Source organism: Lates calcarifer, linkage group LG5 (assembly GCF_001640805.2).
Source record: "Lates calcarifer isolate ASB-BC8 linkage group LG5, TLL_Latcal_v3, whole genome shotgun sequence".
Taxonomy (NCBI): Eukaryota; Metazoa; Chordata; class Actinopteri; family Centropomidae; genus Lates; species Lates calcarifer.
This window is the reverse complement of record NC_066837.1, coordinates 25,950,502-25,967,939: the sequence shown is the minus strand read 5'-3', so window position 1 is coordinate 25,967,939 and position 17,438 is coordinate 25,950,502. Positions and strand designations below refer to the sequence as shown.

Here is a 17,438-nt window from a genome sequence, read left to right as displayed (position 1 = left end):
TCAGTTGTCATCCACTTGTGTTTGTTGGGGCATATAGGCTCCTCTGGCTAATGCTACATTGTCAGGAGATTGGGAAGAACAGGAAAGCTGTCCATTATTGCAGGTTAGGAGTGTTTATGCAGTGTTCCACATTGTTCTACACAATCTATGAAACTTTAGTTTGCTGAGCCGATACACCAAAGAAACTTGTGGTGTTACATTTTATTTGGCTTTTAAAAAAGCACAAAAATAGTGCAGCCAAAAGCATGCTAAATTAATCTGCAGCCCTGTCTAAGCCCCACCACATTCTGTCAAACTCATGTCAGACTCGACATTATACTTCAACAGGAATATGCTCAAAGGACATCACAACATTGTAAAATGTTTCCCCTCCTGGGTTTGTTTCACATTTCACATATTTTACATTAACATCTTTTGCTGTTATTTAAAAAAAAAAGTCTGAAATGCCCTTACTGATCATTTCTGTCATATGATCAGAGTTTGTCATGCATTGCTTTCCTTCATGGGTAGCATAGGATGGGAGTGGCTGTATCAGTTTGTAAGGATTGCCGGCCTCATAGACTGCATCAATGAGTTTGACTTATTTTTTTCTTTTTGTGTTGTGATCACCAGAGATCCAAACTTTGAATCCCAGTTTGTCTTACTGGTATCAAATCAGGGAGAGTAACAGAGGGACTTCATTTACACAAATGACACATGATTGTATAAAGCTAATGAGTCAACGGCTGTTGTTAGCTCTTTGGTTTTATGTCTTAGTTTTTTTAATAATCTGTGTCCCATTTTGCAACAGAACTCTGTAATTTCACCATCGAACGCAAAAATATCCCACTAATCATCTTTAGCACTATTTAGTTTTGTCTCTTTTCCCTCTGTTTCTCCCTCTTCTTTTCTGCTGTGTAGTTTTGCTCGTAGCTGCTGGCTGAGCCCATGTTGTTGAGTAAGAGAGGGAGGGGGAGGAAGAAGGGATGGGGTGGGAGGGGGAGAAAGACAGAGAGAGAGAGAGAGAGAGAGGGAAAGAGAGAGAAAAAGAGAGGGGGTGGATCTGTTGATTTACTAAAGACTCAAACACGACCAGTCTCCCCTCCCACACACCCACTCACACTTCCTCCCTCTCCTCATCTCTCCCTTTTCCTCTCTCTCTCTCTTCGCTCACTCTCTCTCTCTCTCTCTCTCTCGCTCTCTCTCTCTCTCTTTCTCCCCCCACCCCCTCCTGGCGTGATGGTACAGCTCCAGAAACAGGAAGGAGCCGCAGCTCTATAAATAGAGAGGAGCTGCTCAGCCAGGAACCACACACACACACACACACACACACACACAGTTTCCCCTCTCTTGTCCCCTCATTTTCTCTCTCTCTCTCTCTCTGTAGCTTCTCTGCTCTCCCTGCTTGCCCTCTTTCTTACTTACACTTTATCTCTAAAATGTAAACACTCAGACACACTCAAACACATACACTCAAACACACAGTCCTTGACTCGGATGATAATTAGTTGTGCATTCAATGCTAATGGTTTATAAATGTGTCTGTTGACACACACTACTCCTTATCCCCTTCCCTTTTTCTTTTTTCTGTCTTTGACTCTCTCTCTCTCTCACTCTAACACACACACACACACACACACACACACTCACACTCACACTCACACACACACACTAAGGTTTCTGTTATTGAGTTGTGGGGATGGGGAGGGGGAGAAAGTGATGGTTTTCTGTGGCCACTAGGTTTTTATGTCAGGTCAGCAGGTTTGAAAGTGCTGATGACACACGTACATGTGCGTGCTCACACTCTTTCTTACTGCATACACACACAACATATATATATGAGAAAGAGCTGCAGTAAACCACACCACAATAGTGTTTATTTTGTGTGTGTTAGTCTTCTATCTGCCTCTGTGTGGTGTTACAGCTACAGTTACCGACAGTTGTCTGAAATCAGTACCTCCCTAACAACTGTTAAAATTTGTTACTATGAATATTCCTCATCTTTGTTTTTTCATGTAAACTTACACTAAAAACAAATGATAAGCAGTCATAAAGAACTAAATTGTTAAGAAAACACTAAATATCAACACAGTGCAATGCCATAAAAATGTCAATGTGTTTTTAAATATAATTTTTATTTTGGAATAAACAAGTATACATCTGCCAGTGCTCTGACTGCACAACAAAACTGGATTCATCTGCAGAATTGGAAAGAAAAAAATAAATAAATGAAGGCGTGTATTGTTTAGAAGATTAGAAGTGTGTGTGTATTCAAATCAAGGGTGTATAGGCCCCCTGTGTACAGGAGGCAGACTGGCAGGCGCTCTCTCTCTCTTTCTCTCACACACACACACACACGTCTCTGGGATGGCGGCCAAATGGTTCTTTTGTTTGTACCTTCCTCTTGTCACTTGGAGTTTTCTGTCCTTCACTCCCACAGACTCTTTTCTTTTTGTGTTCTGTCCATCTATTGCTCAATGTTCAGGGACCTGGTATGGAAAACTAAACATTGTGTGTCTGAAAAGGTTGACATTCAGGAAGAAAATCTCACAATCTTAAAATAATGATGATAATAATAATGTGACAGTGTGAGTAGTGCACAGGCTAGAAATTGTGGGCCTAGTCAGAAGCCCAAATCCAGAGAAGAAGGCAAGTAGTTTCCCTCTGTTTCCAGTCTTTATGCTAAGCTAGGATAACTAGCTGTTGGCCTCAGCTGGCCTATATATTTACATACATCAGTCCAAGTTGCAGACCCTTAATGTGTGGATCAGTTACAGAATAACCCTCCTGATGGGTTTTGGTGTCTTGCTCAAGGACACTTTAGCCAGATGGATGCTCGCTGAACCTGTGTCCTTGAGATGAAGGACAGACTCCCTAACTCTCCTGCCTTTTTTCCTTTTTGATTGACCTTAAACATTCCTCTTCCTTTCACTGAAATGAGTAGTAATGAAGTTTTAAAAAGCTGAGTATCATTAAAGATAACTGACATTCCACACAGATAGATATTTTAAGATTGGTGTCAGACCAAAACCCCTTTTCACTCCACCTCTGGTCACATACAGGAAACATATAAAGGAACTGTGTGATATAGCAAAGTCAGACTCCTCATTAGCAGCTGCTCTTGGTTCATTCATTGAAGTTATCTTTCTGCTCTGTCACTGCTTTTTTCATTGCTATAGAGGAAATGAGGACATGTAGCCATTGCTGCTGCTTGTTTGGTTGCTGGTACAGTCAGCAAACTAGTGAAGTGAAGTCACAAGAACAGTTTCTTCCTGTCTGCAACTGGTCCAACACACATACACAGACTGTCACAGACTATAATCCCCCCACCCACTCTACACGTTACATTAATGTTATACACACACCTATGCGTTACATTAACGCACATCTCTCCGGACAATCACTGCCACCTTCAAACATTTGCACTCTACACTTTACATTTTAATTATGTATATTCATGTTCCTTGTGTATATATTTATGTTCCTTGTAAATATAGTTTTTCTCTGTTCTTTAGCATCAATATACCAAGACAAATTCCTTCCATTGTATGTCCAAACTTACTTGGCAATAAAGTCTGATTCTGATTCTGATTCTGAAGTGAACCTGGTGGATAACACTTATTTTTCTCATTTTTTCATCTCTCTCACCCCTTGCCTTGACATCATGTCTGGTGAAATAATTCCTCAAAACAAAGAGATTCACATAGATTTCCTAAATAAGTTGTTGTACAGTTGTTTGAACACAACCCCTGAAATGTGTCGCTTTGTAAAAACAATCTTGTTGTTGTGTGTAAGAGACCTTATAGCTCAACAGCAGCCTTTTCAGGCAGGTTATGGTTCAAAATAGGTGGATACATGCAAGAGCTTATTGCTATACTTTCATAACACACACATACACACACACACACACACACACACACACACAAACACATTTACTTATTAAAGAGCTGTTTGATTTAATTGACTCATTTCACAGTCTAGTGGGCCAGCCCAGGAACAAGCACACATACACACTCACAGTCAAGGTCCATTCTAGCCTGCACCAGAGAAACCAAATGAAGTTTGGTTGATAACAACAGATGCGTCTGTTGTGTGTTTGAGTGTGTGTAAAATTGGAATGGTGCTGTTTTTTTTTTTCTTTAATTTGATTTGTGTGATATTTGTGTGATTTGATTTGAGTATGTCTGACTACCTGATTGTAATCACTCCACATAATTCATCTCTCTAACTTGACTTCACATAAGTCTAACCAGGATCCCAAGCAAATAAATGCTATATTCTGGTGTTTGATCCTTCCTCAAGAAAATATGATGATGTTTGACTAAAAACTGTGCATTATCACATCATTTTGGACCATTAACATGACTGTATTTAGAAAAACACAGCATAGGTTGTTGCTTTTCACAGCTCACTCAGACATTAGTGAGGAGAAAAGAGAAACAAATAGGCTCACCAATGACGAAAGCGCCGTGTTCTGAGGTAATCCTTCACATTTTCGTGCGTGATTGCAATGTGTGGTATTCACAGTAACATTAGTAAAACAAGGCTTATAGTGAATGTATTTGAACTGTGATTGTTTTCATCTTCCCACAGCCACTTTCTGTTCACTTCCTCAGTGGTTTGTTGCCACTGGCCAGCTGACTGAGTTACTGTAGCGAGTCAATTCCCCTCTCACAATCACTCCTCTCAGAATCATTTTCTCTGACAGTTAGCATTTTCCAGACTGTCTTTTTGAGCTCATCATCTGTGGCAGCTGTAATTCTGGGCCGCAGTAAAGACATCAGGAGATGTTACAAACTAGTTTTCAGTCATCATGAATTTATTCCCTCCGTAGCAGCAAAACATGCCACACTGGCCTTCAGAAACTCATGCAGGTTAAACCAGGCTAACAAAACACTTAAATGGCTGAGTAACTCTAAAAGACCCACTATAGATGGACTGAAAACACTGGCAAGATTACCAACAAAACGTTACACTGGTATGCTACCTGTTGAAAAAGAATATCTGATGTTAATGAACAAAAAATTGCCTTGCCCTCAAAGATAAAATGACCCCAACTCAAACCTCATTCCCAGAAAAAAAAATCTAATATTTGGGCAGATATTGTATCATTTCTCTCCAGAGCAGTAGAGTACTCTCAGCAAGTCCTGAATGTAGATCACGATTAAGTTGACAAGATAATTCCAGCTTTTTTTCTCTTTTGGCTGTGAGATCACAAAATCACTGATAATGATAACAGCTAATGACCAGTATTGGCTGATAGGCTCACTGGATGTTGCCTACAGTAGCTGCTATCTGTGACATACTGATGTAAAAAAAATCACTTGATACTTCCAACAAAAACATCTAAAAGCCTATTTGTTTTTTAGTTTTTGACCAACCACACAGTAGAAAGAGACATAAGCTTGCAGAAAAAGTGCATTTACTGTATGTTCATATGTGTGTGTGTGTGTGTCTGGATTAACTCTGTGTGGTTAGCTACTTTCTGTTGCACAGCGGTCATCACCTGTAATGTGTGTGTGCGTTTGTGTGTGTGTGTTGTATCCTGCCTATTATTGGCAGGACTGTCCCCTGCAGTCAGAACAGAGAAGAGAGTGAGGAGATGATGTGGCCAGTGAGACAGGCAGGAGCAGAAAGCGAGTGAAAGAAGAAAAAAGGATGGATAGAGGTAAAGTCAGAATAGGAAAAGAGGGTGAGTTGCTTGACATGGAATGAAACATGTTGCAATTATTTTCACAGAGGATGCAACTGTTGTCTGGCTTTTGATTAGGTTTACTCCACCCTCAGTGATAAATATGAGTAGGAATACAGGAATATATTTCTAATTATGGCTGTGCAAGTGTAATCCTGTAGAGAAAAGGTTTTCTTTGTTGACCATTATCCTCATACCGAGAGGCATGTCTGTTAGATGCCTTCGCATTTAGTTTGTAACATAAGAAAATATCCATACTGTGCGACTGTCTCTTGACATAGACACGCTCTTTTAATGTTTAGACTTTGGTTTGAATTCGATATGATGCTCAACCTTTAAAGAGAGGGAGGCAAAGGAAGGAGAGGAGAGGAGACAGGGTGGTGGAGAGTGAGTAAGTGAGCGAAAGGAGAAGAGGAGGAGGAGGAGGAGGAGGGGGAAGAAGGAGGATGCAGCGCACAAAGCACCAGAGCAGCAGGTTGCTATAACAACAGCACCTTAGTGGTTCCATCTCTGTCTCTCTCCTCTCCCTCCCTCTCCCTCTCTGATCACCCTCTCATCGTTTGCTCCCTGCTGTCATTTGGCGCACTATGCCTTTCCATCAAGCCACCTATCTCCTCCTCTCTCTCTCTCTCTCTCCCTCCCTCCAACCCCCACCTCCTTTCTCCTTCACCCTCTCTCCTCCTCTTCATCTTCATGTTCTGGTAGCTCCTCCACTCAAAGGAAGACCATCTGCCTGACAAATAAATCCCTTCTTCCTCCTTGTGTGTGTGTGTCTCTTACCTTTGTCTCTCTGTATCTTTGTCATTCTCTCTCTCTCTCTGTCTCTCTCTCTCTCTCTCTCTCTCTCTCTCTGTCTCTCTCTGTCTGTCTGTTGTGGGAGCAGACAGAGGAGCAGTCAGCAGGTGTTTATGTCAAAGAGTACAGAGAGAGATGCGGGGGGGAAACAAGCAGCGCTCTCTTCTTTTTTCTCTCACTCCTGTCTTTGCTCTTTTACATCCTCTCGTCCTTTTTTTTTTTTTTTTTTTTTTTTTTTAACTCCAATGCTCTTTTTTCCCCGCCTGCTCTCGAGCTCTCCAGCTTGATTAAACTACTTCAAAATTCTTTGTCTCTGACTCTCCGTATCTTCTCCTGGCTCAGATTCTTTCTCTCACACACGCAAACACTCATTCCTCTCAATTCAGTTCACTTCAATGGCATTTTATTGCTGTGATTGTCAAACGAATAAAAATATTGTCAGGTTCCGTTTGCAGTGCCTGACAGGTATATTACTGTAATTCAGAGGCGTAATTAGGTTGGTAATTGTACTAAAAGAAACAAATGATTAATTAACTACAGTTAATATAAAGTATTTTGTAGTGCCTCACACCTTTTGTCATTCATCCTGTCATGTTCCCTCAGGCTAGAGCATGCTGACTCATACGGTACTGAGCAGACAGAACCACAGTCCATCTTTTTTTCAGTTTGAACATATTTTTCTATTTCTTTGTTTCTGCCTCTATATTCAGCTATTCAGCATTTTTATCAAAAGGGTTAAACCGGTGATGATTTTTGTAAATGTGGGTGTGTATGTAAAACCTCTGTGTGCATGTGCACATGCATGCGTCTCGTGTGGGAGGGTGCTATAGTTCACACCACCTGGATAATTATGGGAGTTTTTATAGGTGGGCTTTGAAAGGCGAGTCTGTTATTATCAACATGAGTCACTGGCATTTAGGGAAAGCCTGTAACACACACACACACACAAGCTTGCACATACACAAACACACTCACACACACACAAACCCGAGCCTGCATACAGGAGACCTGAATTATTTAAATCCATTGATTGCAGGACCACACACACAAACACGCAGAGTTGATGAAGCCATGTCGTGACAGTGGAGATGTGTGTTTTCCTGTGTTTTTCCCCAGTTGTTTCTGTAATGGCTACTCTAGCATGAGAGTTCAAGCCACACACACACACATACTGTAGTTTTGGCTGTCAATACTAATAATGTTTATCATGCCATAAAGATAATTAGGCTGACTGTCAGTCATATTGGAGAACAGAGGGGAAAGCCAACCTGACAGCCCCCTCCGCCAACACGCACAGACACACACATACACATATCCACACACGAGTAAACCAAGAAAGTCAAAAAGGGATGATGTTCTCTGTGTTGTGTTGTGGTGTGTGTGTGTTTTTGTGATGTGGTCTGTGTGTGTGTGTGTCTGCCAGCTTGAGTGGGTCCACCTCAGGGTCAGAATACAATCTGAATATATTTTTTCTTCTGTTGTTCCATCTGAATAACAAAGAGCTAAGTGTGCCTTTGCACACGTACATGTATCAGTGGTGCTGTCTTTGTGTGTGTGTGTTTGACATTCACATGTGAAAGCTGAGAGTGTCGATTTTACAAAATATTTAAATATGTTACTGCTTCACAGCTCTTTTTTTTAAATACACAAAGCTGTTTGAAATGTAGATCTGTACTGTATGTGTAACTTGCACACTGCTCCTACCATTTGTGTGTCTGTGCATTTGGATGAGTTGTGTGCGTCAGTGCAAATGTGTGTAAACTGACTGTCAGGATGAGACAGAAGGGAGGTTTCAGCGTAAGAGACATTCAGTTAAAAAGTACCAGTAAAATGTATTTTTTTCAGTATGTTACCCCTTTTATTTCTCTCCATTGTAAATTTACATTGTGCCTTTTCATTACATGTGCTTTGTAGGATCATTTTATTTGTTGTTTTGTAAATGATTAAATTTAGCTGCAACTGAGTGGCCCTAATCTGCCATCACATGTTCATTTTCAAAGTTGCTGTAAGAATACAAATAGAATGAAATAATACTATATCCAAAGCATCCATTTCTTGTACAATGAATTTAATGAGAGCCTTTACCTCTGATTCTGACCTAAACATCATCTTTGGTATGAATCTTGAACTTGGGCCCAGATTTGGGTCGGAGCACAAAATTTGTTCCTTGGGAACCTTTCATAAATGAGGTCCCTGCTTCCCATCCTGTCATTTTAATAGCATCTGCTATTTCTCTGCCAAGTTCATTAGGGGTTGAAATTAACAGGAGTTAGGAGTGAAATTGAGATTGAGAGTTTATTAAATTGCACAGAAATTGCACAGGAACCTTGATTTTTATACACTTTCCTGCTTTTTTCATCACAGTCTAGTTGTTGCCAATTCCCACTGTTAACCTGTGTCTACAGCTGTCAATTCCCTCACTAACATACCAACTAATTACTAACTAACTAATTACTAACAGAGAAACAGAATTGTTCGCTAATTGTAAAGCTAGGCCCCTACTGAAAAATATCTGGTTTTCCTAAAGATGTTTTTTTCTGTCAGGACTACCATGTGAGATTGCTGTTTTCAAATGTATCAATTAACCACTTAAGGTGTTGTAGAAAACCTTATTGTTAGTGATAAACACTATCCACACTTAGTATAGATAGACTAAAGGACAAACAGGAGAGAATTTTAGATCGCTCATGTTAGCATGGTTTTGCTTTGTTCCTTTCCCCCAGTTTCTGCTCTAAACTTTGTCTTGCATCCCTCCTGCTATGCCTCAGTTCCTGTTTGCTGTCCCTCCATACCTCCTCTCCTCTCCCACCCAGGTCTAAGATAGTGATTACCTGAACTGCCAACCAGCATTCGTTAGCACCCTGTTGTTATCTCGTCTGTGCCATGGCAGAGGCAGTTAGGTTTAGGCTAAGAATGGTGTGTGCATTTAGATGGGGCAGCTCAGCTGCCCATTGGCTGATGCTAATGATGGAGAATACTATATGAGCTGTTCTTTTGATCTTTCTTCCCTTCATCAGAAAACCTGGAGTCCTTCCCACTGGGACTGCTCATTGAGAAGGCTGCTAGACCTCTCATTGCTTTGTCCTGTATTTTACTTAATGTTAAATAAAATGTGTGCTTCTGAACACATGCATGTGTGTATAGTCAACAGGAAATGCTCCATGTGAGAACTCAGTGGTGTGATCATTATTTCAGTCATATTGAGTCCGTGCTGAAAGAACAATTGATTTGTCTTGGTGATATTTTGATTTTCAGCACACCTCTTGCCTTCTCACGACAGTTCTTGATGTGTGTAGAGAGGAAGCAGCCTGTTGCTTTATTGATTCGGTATCTCATGTTGTTTCCATTGTTAGCACCCTGAAGACCAAAGAAAAGTTTTCGTATTACTAACATTTCCCATATCTGGTGACTCTCCAGCCCTAATTTTTTTTTCTTCTTTGTTTCAGCTCCAGGAGACTGTGAAGAGGAAACTGGACAGTGCACGATCGCCCCTCAATGGAGACCAGAACGGCATCTGTGATGGAGGCAGCTACTCACCTACCACCAAACGGGTACGGAAGGAGGGCTCTGGTGGTTTGGACTCATTAACAGGACTCCCTAACAACAACAATAACAGTGTACCACCCATCTCTCCTCTGCATCACCAAATGGACATTAAGCCTTTACTTGGCGGGCCCAACACTTCCACCGGAAACAACACTACAAACAGCAATGGCAACCATGTAGGCCGGGCAACAGATGAGCTGGGGAAGAATGGCGGCAGCCATCTCCCGGACATGAAGCTGAATGGCTCACTGGATCTGGAGGACAGCTTCGGCCTCCTCAAAGACCTGAAACAAGAGCCACTGGATGACGGAGGTGGGATGGAGTCCTCAGATCCCCAGTCTCTGTCCAATCAGAACAAACTGTTCTCTGACATCAACCTCAATGACCAGGAGTGGCAGGAGCTGATCGATGAGCTGGCCAATACTGTACCAGAGGACGATATGCATGACCTCTTCAATGAGGACTTTGAGGACAAGAAAGAGGCAGAGTTTGGCAGGCCAGCAAACAATCAGACACCAGGCCCACAGGAGGCAGCTGGGAATACAACGGCACCTGGAGGGGGGGCGGCGCCAGCAGCAGCAGCCCTGCCTCCTCCTCCTCAGCCTCCACAGGGAGGTCCACAGGTTCCCATGGGCTCACCACAGGTCAGTGTTAAGAGGGTCAACATGATGTCCCATGGCTTTGTTAACCCTTACACCTGCCCTAAGTTGTGATCAGCCTAGGTGATGCAGTCACTTATTGATGTTTGTCTGGTGTTTCCTGTAAAGGCAGAATTACAGTACATTTGTCAGCTTGTAACTCAGTTACAAGTATCAGTTTAAGTGATTGTTAGCTTTTAGTTGTAACAAACACAAAACATTTGTCTGTCAACATGTCAGCCAAGTCAAAATGGCAACAATCCATTGAACTGAATGTAAATTACAGTTTATTCTTCATGTAGGGATTCCAGGTAACAAGTCATTGAACTGGTTTTTAAAGGGAACAGATTCTTAATTCGAGTTCATAGTAATACATTTACACAGGCATGTCCTTTAGTTTACTGTTTCTGAATGACTAATACATGAATAAAACTAATTAAAAAAATCTAATAAAAAATTAGAATGTGCAGAACAAGAAACAAACAAACATGAAATATTTCCATGGTGTGTTGGGGTTATACTGTTATAAGGTTTTACATGCCAGCTGTGAGGTATTGTCTCAGACAATATAGTTTCCAGCAAGACTGGAAAAAAAATATGAACTGATTTTTGTGGATATTGCAAGGACTTTACTCATGATTAAGTGACATTAATTTTTTATTCTGAATTGAAAATGGAAAGTCAAATTTGTATTTTTGAACCAAAGTATCACTGAACAATTCCTAAATAGCCCAGTCAGGTAACTGAAGAGGAATAATATCCAGATCTTTTTTTTTTATATATATATACATTGAATACGGTTCTGCAGCAACTAACATGAGAATGACAGTGATTAAGACTGGATTCTCAGTAAATACCCTTTTTACTTTCTTCTGAGAGTGAGATGAGATGATAAAGTCTCATGTCTGTGAACTTTAGCATAAAGATTTAAACCAGGGGTAAAGAGTTAGCCCAACTTTCTCCAAAGTTGAATATTATACCTACCGTCATGTTCAAAGCTATCTCAAGAATAAGTTATATCTCATTTTTTAATTTGTACACAACCAGAAATATAAGAACAAGTTGTGATTGTAGGGGGAGTCGTGTCCTGTAACTATTTCTTGACAAAGCAACATATCTATATATATAACCATACACATAACCATCTCTTCAATGATGCTGTGCAGTGTTTCTAGCTGAAGTCAGGTTTTAGCGTAGGTCTGCACAGACGATGGTACTACACCTTTAAAAGTGTGTTAATTAGAAAGCTTCAGTGGTGTTGATTAGCTTGTTTTGCAACTTTGGTAAGAGCCAGCCTAGCTAATCCTCTTGTTTCCAGTCTTCAAGAAAAGCTAAACTAATCGCCCCAAGAGTTGATAGTACATAAGTCTAGAGATAGACCGATATGTTTTTTTCAGGGCCGACACTGATACCGATTATTAGTAGTCAAGGAGGCCAATAACCGATATTTGGAGCCGATATTCATTTGCAGTAGAAGTGAAAATATTGGTGTCAAAATTTTGAATAATACAAACTCCAACAAAAACCAAAATAACCCAGTTTTAAATTGATCTCTGATCGGCCGTCAGATTGAAAAAAAGGCAGATGCCAATATGTGTCAAAATGCCGAATATCGGCGCTGATAAGTCTCATGGGATTTTTTGTGTTTGTACTCCTCTCCTCAGGTCCGACCATCATCGTCAGGCCCTCAGTTTGCCACAACTGCCAATGGAACACCTCCACAGCAACCTTTGCAGCAGTCTCCAGCCGTTGCCATGGCATCGGGTTCACCATTGCACAACTGCGTGGCTCGTTCCCCTCAAACCCCAACCCAGGCTCAGACACAAGCAGTCTCTAGGCCTGGGAATGGATACATGATGAACCCGGGCCCAGGGGTCAGTCAGGCAGGAACGGGACCTGGAGCAGCTGGGGTTGCCCCTGGAGGTCAGCCTGTAGGACCAGTGACACCTGAACTTTCCCCAGCAGAGCAGCTAAAAGCAATGGCTCAGCAACGTGCTAAATTGCTGCAGCAGAAGCAGCAGCAGCAGCAACAAGCAGCTAACTGGTCCCCTGCAGGTGCTCCAACCAGCCCCTATAACTCTGGTCCCTTTAACCAGGACAAACCCAACAGCCCTATGATGTACCCACCGCAAGCCTTTAACACTCCACAGGGCCCCCTAGTGGCTGGGATGGCCCCCAACAATGGGCCCAAAGCCCCCATGAGCAACTACCTCCCTCACAACCACATGAGCATGATGGGTCAGCAACAGCCAAACAGCATCAACCAGAACACCCTGTCCAAACAACAGCAGCAGCAGCAACAGCAGCAGCAAACAGCAGCCATGTTGTCCTATAGCAACACTAAACCACTGAGTCACTTCAGTGGCAGTGGGGTAGATCACATAGGCCAGAGGATGACTCCACCCATGGGAGGGAACAGTCAAGTCAAGAACCCCATGATGCCTCCCTACATGGGTGGTGGAGGAGGCGGGGGTCAGGGGGCGGGGCCAGGGCAGACCCAGGGGCCAATCCCAGGGCAGACAGCTCACCTGAGTGAGGAGCAGAAGAGGATGTTGCTGATGAAGCAGAAAGTGTTGAACCAGAACATGCCCTACAGCACCATGCAGTCTCACGGACAGGTAAGCAAACTGTCTAATGCCCTCCATAGACTGGCTTGGAAAAGATGCTGCACTGACTGCAGTTCAGCTGTAGTGAAATACTGTTGCTTCTGTGTTGGTCTAGGACAAACGTTTCCTTCCATCTGTAGTTTGTCTATAGCTTTAGCTCTGATTCCAGGGTCATTCTTTAGGTGAAAACAGAGAGCAGGCTCTGTGGAGTGCCACATTTAAGGGTGGTGGTGTTACAAAACACTCAACCTATGACCTTGGGAGGAGAATGAAATACCCTACAGTCTTTGCTTGTCAATCCCGAAGGAGCTATATGAAACACAAGACATCCACTGGAGGTTTTCTATAAAAATTACAGATAACATGGACTCCATTTTTACACACAGGATGCCCAATGGCAGTGGTTCAGAAATAATAATAGGAGCTAAGGTTATTTAAACAGTTGACTGGGAGAAATTACAGAACATGGATCACTGTTTTATAAAATCTTCCAGAGGTGCAGCCAGGGAAGGTAAAATGGCGGTAGTTGCCCCAGCAACAAACCAGGGCTGGGAATAGGCATAGGAAAATGGCCTGTCGAGAGTGTATTGATGCCTCTGCAACACTAGCAGCACTGATAGCCCCTACCCCCACTCCTCCTCCTCCTCCCCCAGACACACAAGCACACACACTCAGACACCACACCAAACACCAAAGCTAAACGGCTCCTTTGCTCATATCCCCAATCTGTCACAGCTGACTGATGGCTGAGATTGGACTGCTAAGCCAAGCTAGCTGCTGTCATTACCAAAAGCCCACCCCAGGCAGTTTGTTTCCCGAGCCCAATGACCAGCACAGCACACTCTGAACACTCCAGTGGTTCCGCCAGGTGTCAGGTGTCCTTAATAATCCACTGGATGGAGGATGTTAAGCAGGTGTGGGTGGACTATACCTCAACAAATAAAAGCCTACACAAGTAAAATTCACACTTGTGCACTTCTTCTCATGGTGCTGCTCATTAACTCAGGGCCATTGTATTATCGTCAATAGAAAGTGTGTGTGCTGGTGTGTTTATGTGTGTTGTGGATGCACTGTTTCCTTCTCTCTTTATTTTTCTGTCTCTCTCACTCTGCTTCCCTTGTGTTTATGATATGGCTACAGTCAGTCATCCCCCCCACCCCCCACCCCCCCGTGATCTCTGCGTCTCCTGTCCTGCTCCTCCTCCATCCTCCCCCTCTCCTCCCTCTCTCTCTCTCTTTCTCCCTCTGCCAAAGACACTCAGCACCAATAAAGGAGCAGATTTATTAATATGGGGCCTTTGTGGCTCCTGCCTGGAGGGCTGTGTGTTTGTGTGCATGAGTGAGCGAGTGCAAGTCCGTGCACATGTATGTTTGTGTGTGTTTCATAGATTTAGGGGGCGGTGGGTGGAAGTGGGGGGTGGGGAGGGAGGGGGACTGGAGAGATTTATTTGAGTGAGCAGAGGAGAATTGGAGACCAGGAAGGGAGAGGAGAGGGATGTGCACAGAAGTAAAAGAACGACTTAAAGGAGAAAGGCAAATGCTGAAAGAGAGAGATTTATTGTAGAGGTAGGATGGAGCATATTAAAACGAAAGTCAAGAGCCTGGTAAGAGAGAAATAAGTGAGCAATGCAGAATGTGTGAGAGTCTGAAATGCAAAATACTCACCATTCTACTTGCATTTGGCACAATTCTAATGACTGTAATTAGTAAGTAAGTGTATAGTCATACAGGTCTCAAATAACATTAGCAAATCAGCTGTAAAACATTAAAACCAAAACAGAAATCACCAGTGCGCTGTTTTGTATTTAAGTATTTTGTCTTACTGATCATTTATTAGGGTGTAAGTGGATGCAGATGATATCTACGTCAGTATTAACTGCCTGCAGGTGACTTAACCACTACAGTAAAGGGGCAGTCCACTGATTTTCCACATCAGGATCAGTTCATGTGTTATGTGCAGTAATATTGAACAGTTGTACAGTGTCATACCATGTCAAGCTCTGGTGGAGCTTTGACATGTATGAGAAAATATGATGTCATGGTGATGTCAGCAGAGTTACCGTGGCTTGGAGACTATGACTGTTTTCTAAAAGACTGCATTACAAACTGGGAGTATAAAGATTTGTATTTTAACAGACAGGGTAAATTTAAAAAACACATCCTAAAATGGCATCACGGGAAGTGTATTATCTAGTGTTTTTGAAGCTTAGTCATACTAGGAATTAGAAGTGAAGATATCTCCGTTTCTGCTGCTTTGATATTGGCAGTATATTTTTAAATTTGTCTCTCATAAATCCCCCCAACTTTACTGAAGAGCAATAGAAAATCTCTGGAGTGCTCTTTTAATGGAAAAGGATTTTAACATTGAAGTAACTTAATTGCAAGCACTGCTACAGAGGTGGGTCATACTAAATTGAATGCCAATTGGCAATATTTGTCAGCTGTAAAAGAGGTCCTGGCAATCAGCATTTTAATATGAGAGTTTTCAAACCATCTGTGCCTTAATTGTACTTGCATTGGACAAAAAGCTGCTAAATTCTTCAGTATGTCAAGGTGAGAAATCTTGAAATAATGACAACATATGCCAAATGTAACAAAGAGGTGGTACAGTTACAAGCAGAACTGAAGCAAAAGAAAAAAGGAGTGATGCTCTTTCCCCCCCAACATTGGATCTTTAATCACTTGGTTCAAATGAGAAAGTAAACATACATGCCCCTGAAAGAATAGACTGCTAGTGAGCAATGTTTTATTATTATAAATAATAGCTTTAAAACATATTCAACAGCATCCCCACTACAAAACTAGCATGTCGCTTGAGTAAGCAATGGCAATATTAGCAACACCTTCATCACTGCTTATTGTTTATTTGTCCTTTTGTCCTGTCACTGGAGCTAACACATAGAGATCTCATGGTTCAATAGCATTTCTTTTCTACCCTAGAAAACCTGTCAGCCTGTTGGTCTCTTTGTATTTAGAATGTGCTCTGAGTTTACAGAACACATTTTATCATGTCACATTATGTTTTCTAACAGTAATTATATTGGAGGTGTTCAGTTGACAGACTTGGTTGAACTTTTCTCTAAGACCACTGTCAGCTTCATCTGTGGTTGACTGTCGAAAGTCAGCTTGAAAAATAGTGGTTTATGTGTTGTATATATATTATATATGTATGTATGTATGTGTGTGTATGTATGTGCTGTCTCACAGGTGGTGCTTGAACACTCTTTCTCTGCTCTGTCCTCTCTCCCTCTCTGTTTCTCTCTCTCTCTCTGTGTGTGTGTGTGTGTGTGTGTGTGTGTGTGTAGGCTAATCCAGTTAGCAGCTGCTCAGGGAAACTTCAGCCTCGCTCCTCAAAAGCTCGTTAGTCAAGCTTTAATTGTTGCTCCCTTGCTTTGCATATCGCCATGACGCTAATTTATGCCCGTTGTCGCGGTTACCGTCGCCACAGTGGTGGATGTCTCAGTGGAAGCAGCAAGTGGGGGAGCAAAGGCGTGTGCATGAGGCTGTGGATGATGTTTGTGTGATTGTCTGCTTGTGACGGATGAAGCGTTGGCCTCAGTGTGTGAGTGAGTGAGAGAGAGAATGATTGTGAGGCGGATGTGGCTTGTTGCACAAGTGTACGTGCAGCTGTGGAGCTAGCAGCACAGGGGTGGTTTTCTGTCTTTATCTGAGTGATGATTGGCTAAGAATGGATTGACAGGTGTTGGCCTCAGAGGAAGGCCTCTGGTGTCATCCTGATAAATTGGAGAAGGAGGTTTGGCTGTGTATATGTGTGAATGAGTGTGTGTGGAAGTGAGCACGTGTGTGTGCTTGTGCGTGTACTGTAGGAGATCATGGTGTCGCACACTGCAGTGCACAAAGGAGTCAACACCGGTGCTAATAGCCCTGTGAGTCACGACACCAGCCCCCTCACACATACATACACACACACTCAACAAATAAACAGGCTTTGAAAAACACCCACAGGCATGCACACTCTCTGCTAAAGCCTTTCCTGCTTTCTACCTTCCCCACCACTCTCTTTCCAGAGGTAAAGTCTTTCCCATCATCCTCTCTGTGCCATTTTTCATCCCCTTTGTCATCCTCTACTGAGAACCCTGACCTCCACAAAGTCTTGGGGGTGGCAGACTTAGCGCACACACACACACACACACACACACACACACACACACACACACACACA

The 17,438-nt window shown here is 42.4% G+C and overlaps 1 protein-coding gene across 1 annotated transcript in view; it reads left to right on the top strand.

Annotated features, from left to right (window-relative positions):
* Positions 1–17,438, top strand: part of maml3 (mastermind-like transcriptional coactivator 3) — a 99,507-nt gene that overhangs the window by 40,287 nt on the left and 41,782 nt on the right. Inside the window, 3 exon segments of the mRNA XM_051070859.1 lie at positions 9,913–10,017; positions 10,126–10,656; positions 12,315–13,268. Coding sequence (XP_050926816.1) covers positions 9,913–10,017; positions 10,126–10,656; positions 12,315–13,268 — 1,590 coding nt within the window.